The sequence below is a fragment of the Megalopta genalis genome, chromosome 6, assembly GCF_051020955.1.
Source record: "Megalopta genalis isolate 19385.01 chromosome 6, iyMegGena1_principal, whole genome shotgun sequence".
In the NCBI taxonomy this organism is placed as follows: Eukaryota; Metazoa; Arthropoda; class Insecta; order Hymenoptera; family Halictidae; genus Megalopta; species Megalopta genalis.
The window spans coordinates 14915188-14930557 of NC_135018.1; the positions used below are offsets into that span (position 1 = coordinate 14915188).

At 40.5% G+C, this 15370-nt stretch overlaps 1 protein-coding gene across 1 annotated transcript in view; it reads left to right on the forward strand.

Moving 5' to 3' along the window:
• Positions 1-12486, forward strand: part of LOC117219144 (uncharacterized) — a 34524-nt gene extending 22038 nt beyond the window's left edge. Inside the window, exon 12 of the mRNA XM_076522808.1 lies at positions 575-12486. Within this exon, the coding sequence (XP_076378923.1) occupies positions 575-610 (36 nt within the window). The 3' untranslated portion in view covers positions 611-12486. The remainder of the gene's footprint in view (positions 1-574) is intronic.
• The last annotated feature ends 2884 nt before the right edge of the window (positions 12487-15370 follow it).

Below are 15370 nucleotides of genomic sequence, written 5' to 3' on the forward strand. Positions count from 1 at the left end.
TCAGTTTGTTGCTATTGAGGCATACATATTTTATGTTGCACGGATATCCGCATTAATATACATCGATCTTTATCCACGAAAAATCTTTCATGATACAATTTCTACTTCTAGTTTCCATAGAAATAGTCTTTGGAACATCGAAATTGTTTTCCTGCGATCACTTTCCACAAATGGTCACGAAGAATCAAATTCTCTATTGTACACTCAACAAATTCGAAGAAAGCTGCGAACAACATTCATCAAAAACTTATCATCAAATCGTCACTTTGATCATGTAATTCTGAAATACAGATGCACGATTACGCTTCTGGAATTGCTTCTCATGGAATCGAGGGGATTATGCGTCGACACCTAGGACTGATTAATCTGTTCGTTTACCCCCGGGACCCTGTTCTTGGTCATTTCAGAGAAAATAATTGCCGGGAAACTTCGACGGCGGAAATCGCTGAACGGTCATGTTAAGCGCCTCGTACGAATATTTAAACCAAAAAAGAAAAAACAATAAAAATAAAACAACAACCATCGATGAAGTCGTGCGATTGGTAAAGGACGGAACTCTTTTTCTTTGTTACAGGAGGCAGCCAATCGGTTGCCAGTTACGAGGATTTAAGTTCCAGTAGCTTTAGCTCGGCGAGCAGGGCCTCCCTGGATGCCAGAAGCTCACCGACCCCTTCTTATGGTGCTGAAAACATGATGGTCTTTCCGGGTGACAGCAGCGGATCCATTTGAGAGTATTTGAGGTGCGCGGCCCTGCTACCAAAATGGCTGCGCTGTCTCAGGTAAACCAGGACCGCCAGCCTCTGCGACGCTGCAAGCGATTCCGACAAGTTAACACATGCTCAACCAGCGAAGGGACTCGCGGGCATCACTGTGCCATTTCCCGAGATCGTTGCCAAACAACGGCAAACGTGGCCCGCGTTTACCCATTTCGATTTTGCCCACGAGAAAATCGAACGAGGCGCGGCCACGCCGAGGCATTTATTCGAAAATACGAGACTAGACGCGGATCCTCTCGCGGATTCTCTTTAAATCTCTATTGGAATTCGATGTGAAGGCATTGCATATCTTTGCGGAATTACGTTGATTAGCATTTTTCTATCGTTTGGTTTCCACGGATAGGTAATTAACTTTTTATGGAAGGTGAAGCGGTCCTCTAATGATTTATACAGTTTCTTCGTGTGGTAATTATATAAAATTCGTGTTAAATATAAGTGATAGATTAGTGGTGAGAAGAGTTTCTTTAGACGTATATCGTATGATATAATCGCGACAGATCGATTTTACAACATTATCATTCGTACGATTCGTTTTCTTCTTGGAACTGAAGTTATTCGACGATTCTTTGTATCATAGCATGCTAATGTGTAAGCTGAATTGACTAGAGACGACAAAGTGTTCGTAGTAATTATTTCCGTTTCGTTTGAACATTGTACGTCTTTAACGAAATTATGGCGATCGTTATACTATTAATTAAATTGAATTAATTAAATTAAGCTTATGATACCGTTACCATTTGATTGAAAATGAATTTTCTTAGTGAAGCCAAGACTGTGACCTTTTTTTTTTTTATTCAATATCGCGTTTTCTCGCTTCCACACCGAAATCGAAGTAAGAAGGTCTGGGCGTGTGGGAAAAATGATTTCGTACCGAAAGGGGGCGCGGTTCTATGATTCTTTGTGCAAATTCGTGTTTGCATAGACGTTCAATTTGCGCAGCTAACAGATTAGCGATAAGAGTGGACCCTTCGTACACGAGCACACCACCGGTGAAATTATGGTGAGAAGATTATCGTTAGGAAGCTCTATCGATGAGAATGTAAGGGGGAGAAAAGTGCAAGAGGGACAAAATGTTGGGCTTGACAGTGTCCTCCGTTTTGCCGATGAATGCCTCGGCGTGCCGTCACATCGCGACGCTTGGGATCGTACAAAAGTCGGTGGCATTGAACCCTCTTCTGTCTGGAATGGTAATAACGCTGTGTGCTAGAGCATCATCTACCTTACACACGGTGTGATAAGATATTGCTGAATATTTTTCTTTCCTTTTTCAAAGAACGTTTTATATCGTAAGGAATAATTACGCATGAATAACCGATCGTTTTTAATCGTATCTTCGTATATTACGTAGTATTTTGGTAATACCACCGTTGACGAGCGACGAATGTAAAAAGATAAGTACTATACTTCCATGGTGACGAAAAGGGAGAGGCACAAAAAAATAATAAAGATATACAGAAAACAAGAAGCAACATACGTACATACATACATACATAGCAGAGGCGCAGAGCCAGGTGCACACACACACACACACACGTAAACGTACGCACACACATACACAAACAAACAAACGAAAACACACGAGATGGAAAGAAAAGCAGAAAAAACAATTGCATTTTATACTCTTTAAGCGTGGGCGCGCTTTATTACGAAGCTTCAAAATACGTTCTGTAATCTTTCGATCGATGATGCATTTCTTCGTTCGCGATACTTTCGTAGCCTTTGTATCGATCATAATTATCGTTCGATACTCGGTTCAATGACACCGTGCGAATCGCAGTCGTCTCATCACTCTGGTTTTCTTTCCTTTTTTTTTTTCTTTTTCCGAAACAATCGGTCGAACATTTCTGGCCGCCTACAACATTCTCGGCCCAGTTCCGACGTGGAAACACGAAAAAAATTGTCTCCGACGACTTTAACGAGCAACGATTTCGTCGGTATCTCGATTCGAAAGGGGCTCGGGCGATTTTCTTTCACCGTAGGGTTCACATTTGTATACTTTCCACTGACTGTCTCACTTGTATTTTGACTTTTACACGCGTATAATCTATACATAAGAGTATGCCGAGTCCGCGGACAAGAAACTCTAATGAGCAAACGTCACCTCGAAACAGTTTCCGAAGCTAATGGAAATACACGATTGTCGGTGTTGCAGCGGTGAGATCCGAGATGATCCACCAGTGTGCAATTACGTTGAGTCTAGACGAAATTGAACGCTGCAGACGCGATACAGTAATGTTGTTCAAATACCACAATAATTGTTTACAGAACGCCGATGGTCCGATGCTTTAACGTTTCCCTGGATTTCGCGACAATGCATCGCCGACGATGCTGTTCTTTTCGTTCGTTACGATTCGCTTCGAGCACTTTCGTGATACGAACACAACATTTCTCTTTATTAAAGCGTGGTTAGATTTCTCCGTGACGTACGTTCCGATTCGAACCGAATGTTTCCTAACGACGGGACGAGATGATTTCACCGAATGACTGCCTCTCGTATCGTTCGACGACCAATCCCCTGTGTGGACGCAGCGAAAGGAACTCACGGCGTTTTGTAGAAAAGAGATAACGGGGAAAAAAGCGAGGAGCGTTGTTGTACGGTTTGTCCGAGGCCGAGAAATCCGTTTGTACGAGCGATGACGGAGTTGCTTTGCGAGAGAATGCGGAGGGTAAAGCGAAGCGCGGCGTTTCCCTCCTTAGTGTCGCGCTCGGGCCACGCCCCTGGCGCCGCCTCTATCCCCACCACTGCCCGCCGGTGGGCGGGGAAATAATTAGTCCCTATATCCGAGCAAAGTAAAAATTATATTCGGCTTTGAAATATCGGAAGGCTGCACTGCTGGGTCTGTAAATAATTCGATTTATCATAGTTATGCTTTGAAAAAATATTCTTCGTCATCTACTTTCGATACCCGATCAGTTATTTTAAGAGGACTTTTTAACTGTTACGGAGTGACTTGGAGGGAAGTTACGGATGAACAGCGCGACGTTAGGAGGGAAAACTATGACTACGAATCCATAGATCTTATGTGTGCGCCGACTTCTCGATCCTTTCGAGACCACTGTTAATGTTACAAATTAACGAAACATTAAATGCTGGAACGACGATTCCTCGGGGGCTTCTATTAATTTTCGTCACAACCGGAGCAATAATTCGATCGTTGTCGGATGATTTTCTTGATAAGAGATGAAACGTTTGCTACTGTTCCCGGTCTCGAGAGCACAGAAAATCGGTTAAGGCGCTATCGTACAATCAGCAAGTCGGAAACGGAAGTACAGGAAAGCGAGACAATTAACTGGCAGACGCTGGATAAAGACGCAGCTGGCCGGAGACTCGATTTGATTTCCGTGAATGGTCGCTTTTTCCACAGTCGTGTGAGCAGTAGACGAAATCACGGACATCGTGCTCGCAATCTGCATCTTCCGGGCTCGAGACAGCAAAGTGGGGCGGAGTGCAACAGTCCCCGGTTAGTAGACCCACTGCTTCATCGACGTCACTGGCTCGCACCAACTCTTGAAAGTACTTCGAATTTTCATCCATTCAATTCGCAATAAAAGTAAAACGTCCTTTTCATCTACTTAAGGGGCGCTTCTGGTCTAGGAGGCCAAAAAGAATGTCATTTTTTATAACAAAGGTAAATAAGACGATAAGTCAGTATATATAAGAAATTATATAATTTGTTGTTGTTTCCAACTATCAAAAATAAACGGGCTTTATTCTATAGGGGTTGTCGGAAAATTCGTAACAAAAGAATGTAATATACACTTAAACTGCAGGATATTTCCGAGACAGTGATTCGATGGAAGTGTAAAAAAGTTTCTTATCATTTTCTGACATTTAAAAGTCCACTTTCTTTTTTTATCAATTTTCCAGAAATCCTTACAAATTAGTAAATCTCGAGTAACTCGGAATATTATAGGTTCCCCGGCCGCGGAAAAATGTATTCTTTAATTAAAAGAAAATAAGTTCGATCAGTTTTCGAAATATTTAATCCGATTTTTTTTCGAGATATTTCGAAAGAACTCGCGTTACGTCTGACACCCGAGGGCCCACAGCATTGGTGATTTTTAGAACTTTGAAATTTCCTCTCAACTACGTATTCTCGAAGCATCGAAGCCGCGGGAACTCTAACAACTGGGGACTGCTGTAGTACGAGCTAGCGAGCCTTTCGAGCGCTGATTCTACCGGAAAGATAATTTTTAAGTAAAATATTTGTCCCAATTCGTGTCGCCGAGGGGATACAAGCCCTCGAGAACGGACGGATCAGGAGGATTGTAGAGAGAGAGAGTTTGACTTACGAGAGTTGAGAAAGTGGGAAGTCAGCGCTTGACATAACCGACGGGCGAAGGAACTTTTTTATTCGAACGTATTGTAGCCGCGTAGACATTGTATTACCTGAGAATCGCGAAGAAAATGTGATGCTGTCTATTTGGAAAGAGTCTGCGCCGTGTTGTACCACGATCAATGCTGCGTTATTCGATTCGGTGAACCGGAGAAACCGTGGATCGCTTCGATCGCTTTGCAATTTGCTTAGCAACTTCGTTGACAAATTTCCTGTTTCTATTTTGCCATTTTAACGCTGCATTTAGACACTTTCATTAGTGGTATTTATACAATTTTTAGCAATTAACCGGTCGCATGTTTCATTCAGAAATTTGATTGATCCATTCGTTGCTTTTATCATCAGCAATTTCTAGATCTTATAAGAACGACATTTTTGATCGAGGATCTTGTTCCTTGTTGTTGAATTTTTTATTTATATTTTCTTTCCGAGGAATTCTTTCCTGGTCACAAACATGATTCGTTATGATGAGTATATACAGTAACATTTATTTTTTCTTTATGCAATGCATTCGTGCTATCTGCACGTAAATAAAGTCCACAGTTTTGGTAAGAATTATCTTGAAAGGAAAACATATGGTTGGTCTTCACTATTGAGCACTCCGACTAAATCGTTTTTATTCAAACTCTATTTTATCTTATTAAAAGATAAATCTTTTATCTTTTATCTTATTAATTTTTATATTAAAATCCTATTTTATCTTATTAATTTTTATATTAAAATCCTACTTTATCTTATTAAAGAGTTTGGTATTTTTATTAAAATCCCATTTTATCTTATTGAAAAAGTAGGTACTTTTTTATTAAAAGAGTAGGTATTTTTATTAAAATCCTATTTTATCTTATTAAGAGAGTAGTTATTTTTATTAAATCATATTCAGTCTTACAGAAAGACTAATTATTTTAATAAAAATCATACTCTGTCTCAGTAAAACTGGAAGATCGAATGTCAAATGTCATTTTAATTTTGACCATCAAGATATTGCAAATACAAACTTGAACAGACTAACCTACATCATAATAAAGTAGGTGCCTCTGTTGAAAGTCTTTCTGCACCAAGAATTAAGTTTCCAATTGCACTCTAAAGTGTCGACGCGTTGCAACAAACGCATTAAACTCGCACTTAGCATGTTTCTCATCAAGTGGCCACCGTCTCCGGACTCTGGTCGAATGTGAAACAGTTCGGTAAACAAGCCGATTTGTAAGCCTGCGACACAAAGTACAAATACATATGTAAACTATGGGCTACCGTAATCGAATAACCGGATGGAAATCGTGGTGCATCGGTCAGTGCGCTGCGGAAGCGATGACAAAGCGTTGCGGTAGATTCGACGAACTGTAAAGAAGGGGAAAACAAAAAAGATGACGAGGAGCGCGTAGATTAATAGAGGGGCGTTTCTAGAGGTTTTAAATTGGCATCCTCCCTTTTACCACAGTTTCGATGAGCTTTCTGTATGTGTGTACGAGAGACTGGAAACGCTTTTTTCCGATGATCCCCACCACGCGGCACAAGATCAGAGAAACGGTAAAGCGGTGTATGCATATATTTTTCTACCTTTTACTTTCTAACGTGTCACCGTTAAGAATTCATTTTTATAGAGATTTGAGGAACTAATTAACGACAAAGTCATAGTAACAAAAAGCAAAGAAGAAAACGGAAAAAAAAGTGGAATAAAAAACGGAAGAAGGAAAAGCGAGTTCGCAAGCTCTGACAAGCGATGCACACTTTTTAGCGAATCAAACGAGGATAATCGTTCTTTCTGATAATTACTTGGCGATTTGCATATCGCGTGTATGTCGAGTGTTCGTATCGCAACTGTAGAATTGATAGGAAGCTTTCGGGAGCGTTACGACGATGATTATGATCGTTTCTCAACGCGGTCCCATTCCGAAGACATTTCGTGATCGATCGCGCGGACAACGAACCCCTTGCGCTTGTAATTTGTTTCTTTCATCGGCCTTCGATGATCGAAGGAAGCATGGCTGTCGCCCACCAAAATGACGCCTGCTGTTTCTCGTATTTCTCTTCCGAAATTTACCGGAACCTTGTCCGAACGAAATCTCGTCGATGAAATATTCAATTGCAATTTCTCTTTAAAAGTTTACTTGATCTTTTTACAAGGAGATTTCGTCGATGAAAAATATTCAGTTAAAATTGCTCCTACTAAATTTTATTTAATCATCGTTGTAAGAAATATTCGTCTATGAAATATCCAATTGTAATTTATCTTAAGGAATTTATTTACCCTTTAGTATAAGAAATATTCGTCTAAGAAATATCCAATTGCAGATTTCTCCTACTAACTTTACATAATCTTCGTTGAAAGAAGAATTCGTCAATGAATCATCCAATTGCAATTTCTCTTACCACGTTATTGCTTGATCCTTATTTCAATAAGAATCCGTCGACGAATTTGCATGTTCTGTTGTTAAGCTTGACCGATCTGTAATCACGATCAAGAATCTGAAATTCGCCTAATCGTTGTTACAAGAAGACATAGTCGATGAAATATTCGTCTGCGAAATGAAAGTAAATTCCATATAGAATGTAGTACATCGAATTGCCTTCACGGAGCGTTACGTTTGTCCAGGGGACGTATGCGAAACCGTGAGCACAAAAATTCGTGTGAAAGGATCAAAATCTGTTAATACTCCGGCTGTGATATGCGTCGAGAGCTAATATTTTTGATCGACACATTACTCGCACGGCAAATTCAAACGAGAGTCTCCGTTGTTTTCGATCTAGCTGTTGAAAGTTACGGCGCACGTGCTAGCTAATGACGAATTTCTTTCACAATTACAAGTACAAAGGGTATACAGGGTGTTCCGTAATTACGTTAACAGCCGGAAAGGGCTGATTCCTGAGGTTATTTGAAGTAACTTTTTCCTTAGCGAAAATACAATCCGCGGCTTCGTTTACGAGTTATTAACGAAAAACAGTGACCAATGAGAGGCGAGGTCAGCTGGCGAGAGACGGCCGAGCCAGTGAGCGGAACTGGACTTCGACCGCTCGTTGGCTTGGCCGCCCAATACCAGTCAAGCTCGCCTCTCATTGGTCACTGTTTTTCGTTAATAACTCGTAAACGAAGCCGCGGATTGCATTTTCGCTAAGGAAAAAGTTACTTCAAATGATCTCAGGAATCCCCCCCCCCCATTTTCCGGAAGTATCATAATTTTGAGGCACCCTGTATAAGTCTATCCTGGCGATCAATTTTCGACTGCAATAATCATATAGCGTTTGACAATGTAATTCGTTTGGGATTCAGAAAACCAGGAACGTTACAGAATAGATAAATCTTTTTTGTACAGGGTTCGTCGAAATTCGTCGTCGCCTTTAACGGCGACCGTGCGTTTGTTTAGGATCGACTGATTGCGAATTGAGCGAATAATCCCTGGTTGTCCTTTTCGTTTTTTTTCCTTCTTTTTTCTGAATTATGTTTAACCTTAACCATAAGAAGTGCCAAGAATTGTAATGTTTTCATTTTTACAGAAATACAGAGGAAATTTTATAAAATGTTCTTACTCGGCGACTGAAAATCATGAGCGCAACTGGCGCAAGAAAGTTTATAACAATAGCTTCCTTCTCGCATCTCTGACGCAACTTTCTTGATTTCTAAGCTATTAGGGGTAGTAGACATTTTTGAGGATAACGAGATCGAATATTTCTCCATTTCAAAATAGACAATACGCCGAGTCTATAATTGAAAGGATGTTTCGAGTGCCATAACTGACACAACGCGATCCTTCTACCCCGGTAACCGATCAACCGATCGAGTTGCAATTTTGTGTGCTTTTACTAGCAAAGGTAACGCATAGTTTTGGTAAAAGAATTTCTCGAAAATTCAGCCTGCAGCCGGATTGGCGGCACGATACGATTGTACGAATGTTTTCCGATCGATCTTCCAAGATTCTCATTGGCTGAAATGCGCATCTGATACCGGGTGCTCTAAAAATTCGACGTCGACAGCTGCAGTAGATTCTGGAGCGAAGGAATGCGATGTTGTTCAAATAATGTCCGCTACCCTTGATCTATCTGTGACCTTGAGAAATAATCGAGCACTTGGGTTCCTCGTGCGATGTATCCGAAATTTGCATCGTTGCGCTGCAACGTCAGATTGTGTCATGGTTCTCAGCCGATTTTATAGATAAGCAACCGATATTATTTTCGCGCGAACGTGCAAGGCTCGATGCTGCGCGACTTAGCATCGCGAGAAGTTCAACAAACGCGATTCGTTCGATTCGAAGTTTCAAACGGTGTTGGCGAACGATTATTATTGATTCTCATCAATGAGGCTCCGGTGGCCCTTGATCATTGTACCATCGATAAAAATCGCTTTCTACAGCGTCAACGAGCGACGCGCGTGAGGGGACAACGACGGCGAGAATCAAAATTTCACACCCTTTTTTCTGGCGGTAGAGTTTGTAAACTCTATTCGTTAAATGTATTTTGAACGCACAAAGAAGTGCACAAAATTTCCACCGAATCGCTCGAACTCGTCAATACTTTTTGAACGCTATACAATGATTTTAACGAAGCGTGAATCCAATTGCGCGAAAGCGGCCTCGAAACAGCAGCTGTATAAGCCGCGGGACAAGGATTTTTCTATCTCTCCGTACGTTTTCGAATATTTTCCGTTAATCCCGTTCACAACTGACTGCGAACGGAAAGAATAATTATAGTTTTCTCTATCTCCCTTCGCAGTTTCCTGCAATCTCGCGAAATCTTTAAAAAGTTAATTAACCCTTGACACCCCGCGGAGAACGGTGTATTCTTAATTTTCCGGCGACCGACCCTGCAAAATATGTTTCCGATTCGTCAAGATCGCAAAGAAATCGATCCGAACCGCTGCACAATGGTTAAAAATGCGCGACACGGAACCGTCGAGATCAACCACGAGCTCTTGCAACCCTAACTCGCGAGCTATAAGAAGGAAAGGAAAGGGAGGCAAATTCGAGCCGCGAGAGATTCTCGCTTCGCAGCGATGCAGAGTACGCGGACGCAAACGAACGCGAGAGATTATCTGTAACAGAAACGGTTGCCCGTGCTTTGTAACGAGACTTTCTCCTTGAATTGTATGCGCATGCTGGTATGATCGAGGCTGGATGAGCTTATTACTTGATTTCGAGGTCCCGGGAGCACCGAATCCGTGATTAAGTTTGTCCGACGAACCGATTTGTATCGCAGCCGCGCAACCGCGAATTCGACCGAGGACAATTGTTTTATACGATACTAATGGCTGAACAGGGTTGTCGTATGCTTGAACTTGTTTGCCTGTTCGTTTTCCCGTTACTTTCTCGACGTACAGTTATTATGTCTCTCTAATTGACGCTCAGATTGTCCACAAAAAATGGACAATTTTAGAAGAGGAGATACGATTTCACGAGCCTTGCGGCTCGTTTTCTATGGTTATCGATTGTCAACAACTATAAAAAACGAGCCGCAAGGTAATAATCGTATCTCGTATTCGAGCCTTGCGGTTTATTTTTATAGTTATAAATTGTCCACAATTATAAAAACGAGCCGCAAGGTAATAATCGTATCTCGTATTCGAGCTTTGCGGTTTATTTTTATAGTTATAAATTGTCCACAATTATAAAAACGAGCCGCAAGGTAATAATCGTATCTCGTATTCGAGCCTTGCGGTTTATTTTTATAGTTATAAATTGTCCACAATCATAAAAATGAGCCGCAAGGCTCGAATAATCGTATCTCGTATTCGAGCTTTGCGGTTTATTTTTATAGTTATAAATTGTCCACAATTATAAAAACAAGCCGCAAGGTAATAATCGTATTTCGTATTCGAGCCTTGCGGTTTATTTTTATAGTTATAAATTGTCCACAATCATAAAAATGAGCCGCAAGGCTCGAATAATCGTATCTCGTATTCGAGCTTTGCGGTTTATTTTTATAGTTATAAACTGTCCACAATTATAAAAACGAGCCGCAAGGTAATAATCGTATCTCGTATTCGAGCTTTGCGGTTTATTTTTATAGTTATAAATTGTCCACAATTATAAAAACGAGCCGCAAGGTAATAATCGTATCTCGTATTCGAGCCTTGCGGTTTATTTTTATAGTTATAAATTGTCCACAATTATAAAAACGAGCCGCAAGGTAATAATCGTATCTCGTATTCGAGCCTTGCGGTTTATTTTTATAGTTATAAATTGTCCACAATTATAAAAACGAGCCGCAAGGTAATAATCGTATCTCGTATTCGAGCTTTGCGGTTTATTTTTATAGTTATAAATTGTCCACAATTATAAAAATGAGCCACAAGGCTCGAATAATCGTATCTCGTATTCGAGCCTTGCGGTTTATTTTTATAGTTATAAACTGTCCACAATTATAAAAATGAGCCGCAAGGCTCGAATAATCGTATCTTCTCTTCCCAAATTGTCCATTTTTGTGCAGAATCTGAGCGTCAATTAGAGAGAGATATTACTGTAGTCCGGGCGCACGTTCGTCTTCAGATATGCGAACTTTATTTTCGATACGGATTAAACGCATTTACTACTGTACGCATTCGTTTCTTTATTCCATGCTCGCCGATCGATCGATACACGGCGATCGATGATCCGAACTGTCGCGGTGGTCGATCGACGCGAGCCGACGATAGTTTTCACAGGGAACGTGTGGACGAACGCGAGAAAGTTATCCGAAAGGTAATCCAACGTCGTATTTATAACGTTTACAATTTTGTCAATATCAGTGATTAAATTTTGTATGTATACCTATTTATATGCACGTTAATAATTACTTTTTTCATACATTGATAACGAGCATAATTCCGTTTGGTACGAAATCAACGTGTCAAATATACGAACACATGGAATTCCACGTTTTTTGTTTTTCGTAGCGTTTTTGCAATAGTCCAACCCGCTGAAAATCAACGCAATAATGTGATTACGAGACTGCAGATTTTTATGCGAGATCAAAATTGTTCCCGGTTAACCGCAAGGTGCCGGAATTATACAGACGTTTAATGCTTTTGTTATTAACCTAATTAACTGTAACACGATCCTCATCCGGGAATTTTGGAATTTTACGTATACCACTTGTGTGGCGCGAAGAATATATCAGGCGCGTTTGACAGTTTAATGTCATTTTATACGCATCAATCGATATTGTTTGTAGCAGACGGTGTGTATTTGTGTTTCGTTTCCTTTCAACAAGTGAACAAATTTTGAAATCATCTGTAAGTGATCGCACAAAAAAAAATTATCATATTTGAAGCATGATATTTTTGGTTTGATTTTTATATTATAATTAAATACCACACACACATAAATGTGTAATTCAGAGGTATAGTAACTATGTGTCACTTACACGGTCTTTTGTTTTTCATGCAATAAAAGAGAATTTTTTCCTTTTTTTTATTCATGGTAACCTGTTACAATCCCCATTTGGGACTTTTTAAAAGCTATAAAATATTTTAACAACGCAACATAATTTGAATATAATTATATTGTTACACAACTTTTTGTGCATGTACACGACTTTCTCCGTCAAAAATTCAGAAACAGAAGTTTGGCAGTTAATGGGTCAATTTGAACGAGTTCACAGTAATGTTCGAAAATCTTGAAATTTCGTTTTTGCCGTTTTACATTTGACCTACTCATTTTTGTCGAGAACGCACGAAATTCGCAGGCTACAGTAGTTTACTTAACACGTTCACCGCCATGACGAACTCGCTCTTCGATCAGTATTCGATCCTAATTTGTTGTAAAGTAGTCAATAGTAAATTTAGCAAGTCGCTCGATCAATTGCAACTTCTCAGTTTCGGTTTTTTAAATAACTTTGAAGTTGCAGATTCCCTGCAGTTCCGATTTGTCGGTCAACGTGCGAACACTGTCTCGACGTTGTCCCAAAACTTCGTTCGTAAAAGCTCCGTGCTTTTTGTGTTATTCTTGTTTGCAATGAATAACAAATGCATTGAAGCACGCGTCGCATAGTTTGATCACTAGAATGAATCGCACGTGTCGCCAAGTGGAACAAATGAATCCAGGTACGTCGCTAAAATACGTCCTACTAATTAGCGTAGAATTAATATCTGTTCTGCTGTTTATCGTAGTCTGTAAAGAATTGGTTTTATTTGGTAAAAAAACCGACGGACCGGAGTCTCGTTAGAATTATTTGAGTATCTCGATTGGAAATGCGTAAATCGATTTCCTTATTGGGAATAAGCAGGGTTGCGGTCGCTAAAAAAATGTCAGATGTTTGACGCAACGAAATAATTAATTCAAGTTGCCGAGTATGCCATTTTCCGGGGGATGAACGGAGAGTGCATTCTCCTCGTACCGGGATTTCTGGGACGAGGACGTGATCGACCTCGAAATCTCGAGGTAACGGGCTGATCTTGCGCGTCATCGGCGAGTGCAGACAATTCGATCTCATATCGATTCTGGTTTTTTCCAAAATCTCGGTTCTCAGCACCCCCGTTCACTTATTCTTCGTTCCTCGATACCTACGTCACGCTTCACCACCGCCAATCGTGGAAACCCAGAAACAATTTCGCTGATTTTCAACAGTTTTTTCGATGATTTCGTCGGTATTCATTTTGTTACAATTAAAGGCACAGCTTTTTACAATCTTCCCTATTAGTATTTCGAATCGAAGACGATCTTTCGTGTTAACAATTTGAATCAAGATATAATTACGATTCAAATCAGAATCAATCTTTTCTATCAATAATTCGTAATCGAGGTCAGTCTTCCCTATTAAAAAATTCCGATCGAGCTCATTCTTTCGTGTTAACGATTTAAATTGAAAACATTCTTTCATGTTAACGTTTCAACCGAAGATTAGTCTTTCCTAGTTACAGTTTAAATAAATCAGAAACATTGTAACGATCTTATCCAATTCTTCTAACACGTCCAAAGTTTCGCGTGTCATCTATTCATTTTTTACACCGTATTTCCCACAGGGTCGAATCCGCAGTAGAATTCGATCGAATCAACTATCGATATAATAATACAACAATAAATAATAATATAATATAAATAATAATATAAAAATAATATAAAAATAATATAAATAATAATATAATAATACTACAATAAAATTGTTAATATTGAATCCGTTAACCTTCCAAATATTGTAAAGCTATTCGAACAGAAACATGGAAAATCGTTTTGCAAGTATTTCACCGAAGATACATTTACATTCTGTTCAATTCTCGTTGTATCTTCTTCGTCGAACTAATTTAGAATATATTCGAACATAGTGTTTCATTCCAAAGAAAAAAAAGGAAAGGATATTTAACTGGATATCTGTACAAAACGAAATTCTCCGGAACCGATTTACAGGAAACAGAAATTCAACGAAAAACCAATCTCTCTTGCAAACGATTTCAAATACAACGCGATCTCGATGTGACGAAATTCGCAGTTAGAATCTAATCGAAGGGTAGCTAAGCAGGTGAGAACGATGTGGCCGGGGGCGGAGGGTTGCGGCAAATGATAGGATCGTGTGACGAAAACGGGGGTGCTGTTTTCGAGTCCCGTCGAACCAGGGATCCATCCAGCAGGAGCAGCTACGTCGGCAGTTGCACGACAATTGGCAATCGGTCGAAAATAATAGGCACGCGGCCCGGTGGGGAAAACGGCTTTTGGCTCGGGCCGGCTGCAACGGGGATGAAAACGGCGTGAGGTCAGAAGAAAGAGGAACGGGCGTGCTTATCGTGCATCGTCTCCAGCTACCTCGAAACGCTTCTACACGGCAAGCTAGGCCGTGTAGCCGTGTCCCTCCACCGGGCCGTACTTCTCGACGTGCCTCGGCCAAGAGTACCTCAGCTGACGTTCGCAAAAACACCAACCGACGACGACGTGTGTCATCGGGCAAAGCCAGCCTCGTCCACAGGATCTGGACGTTTTTCCTAATTTCGTTTGGCCGTGCATCTCTGCCATCCTCTTTAACGCGTGCCGCGACTTTGGGGCTCTGCACCCTTTCCCCTAACGTTGTCTTCTCGACCGATGTCTTTGCAGTCTTCTATCCCGAATTCCTGGCTGCGGAATCCCCGCAGCGTCTATTTTCGGTTCTTTAATTGCTAGCAAGCTTTCGGGTTCCCGCGTTTTCAGATTGTTTTTGTTTTCAAATTTTTTGTTCAACACCGGCAAGTCGGAGAATTATTAGTAACACGATTCGAGTAAATTTCAATCCTGTGAAATTAGTCGATATTGTAATCGTTACTGAAACGGTGCGAAGGACCCCGGCGAGGTAAATAATAAATTTAACGTAATAAGCAATTCGTGTTGG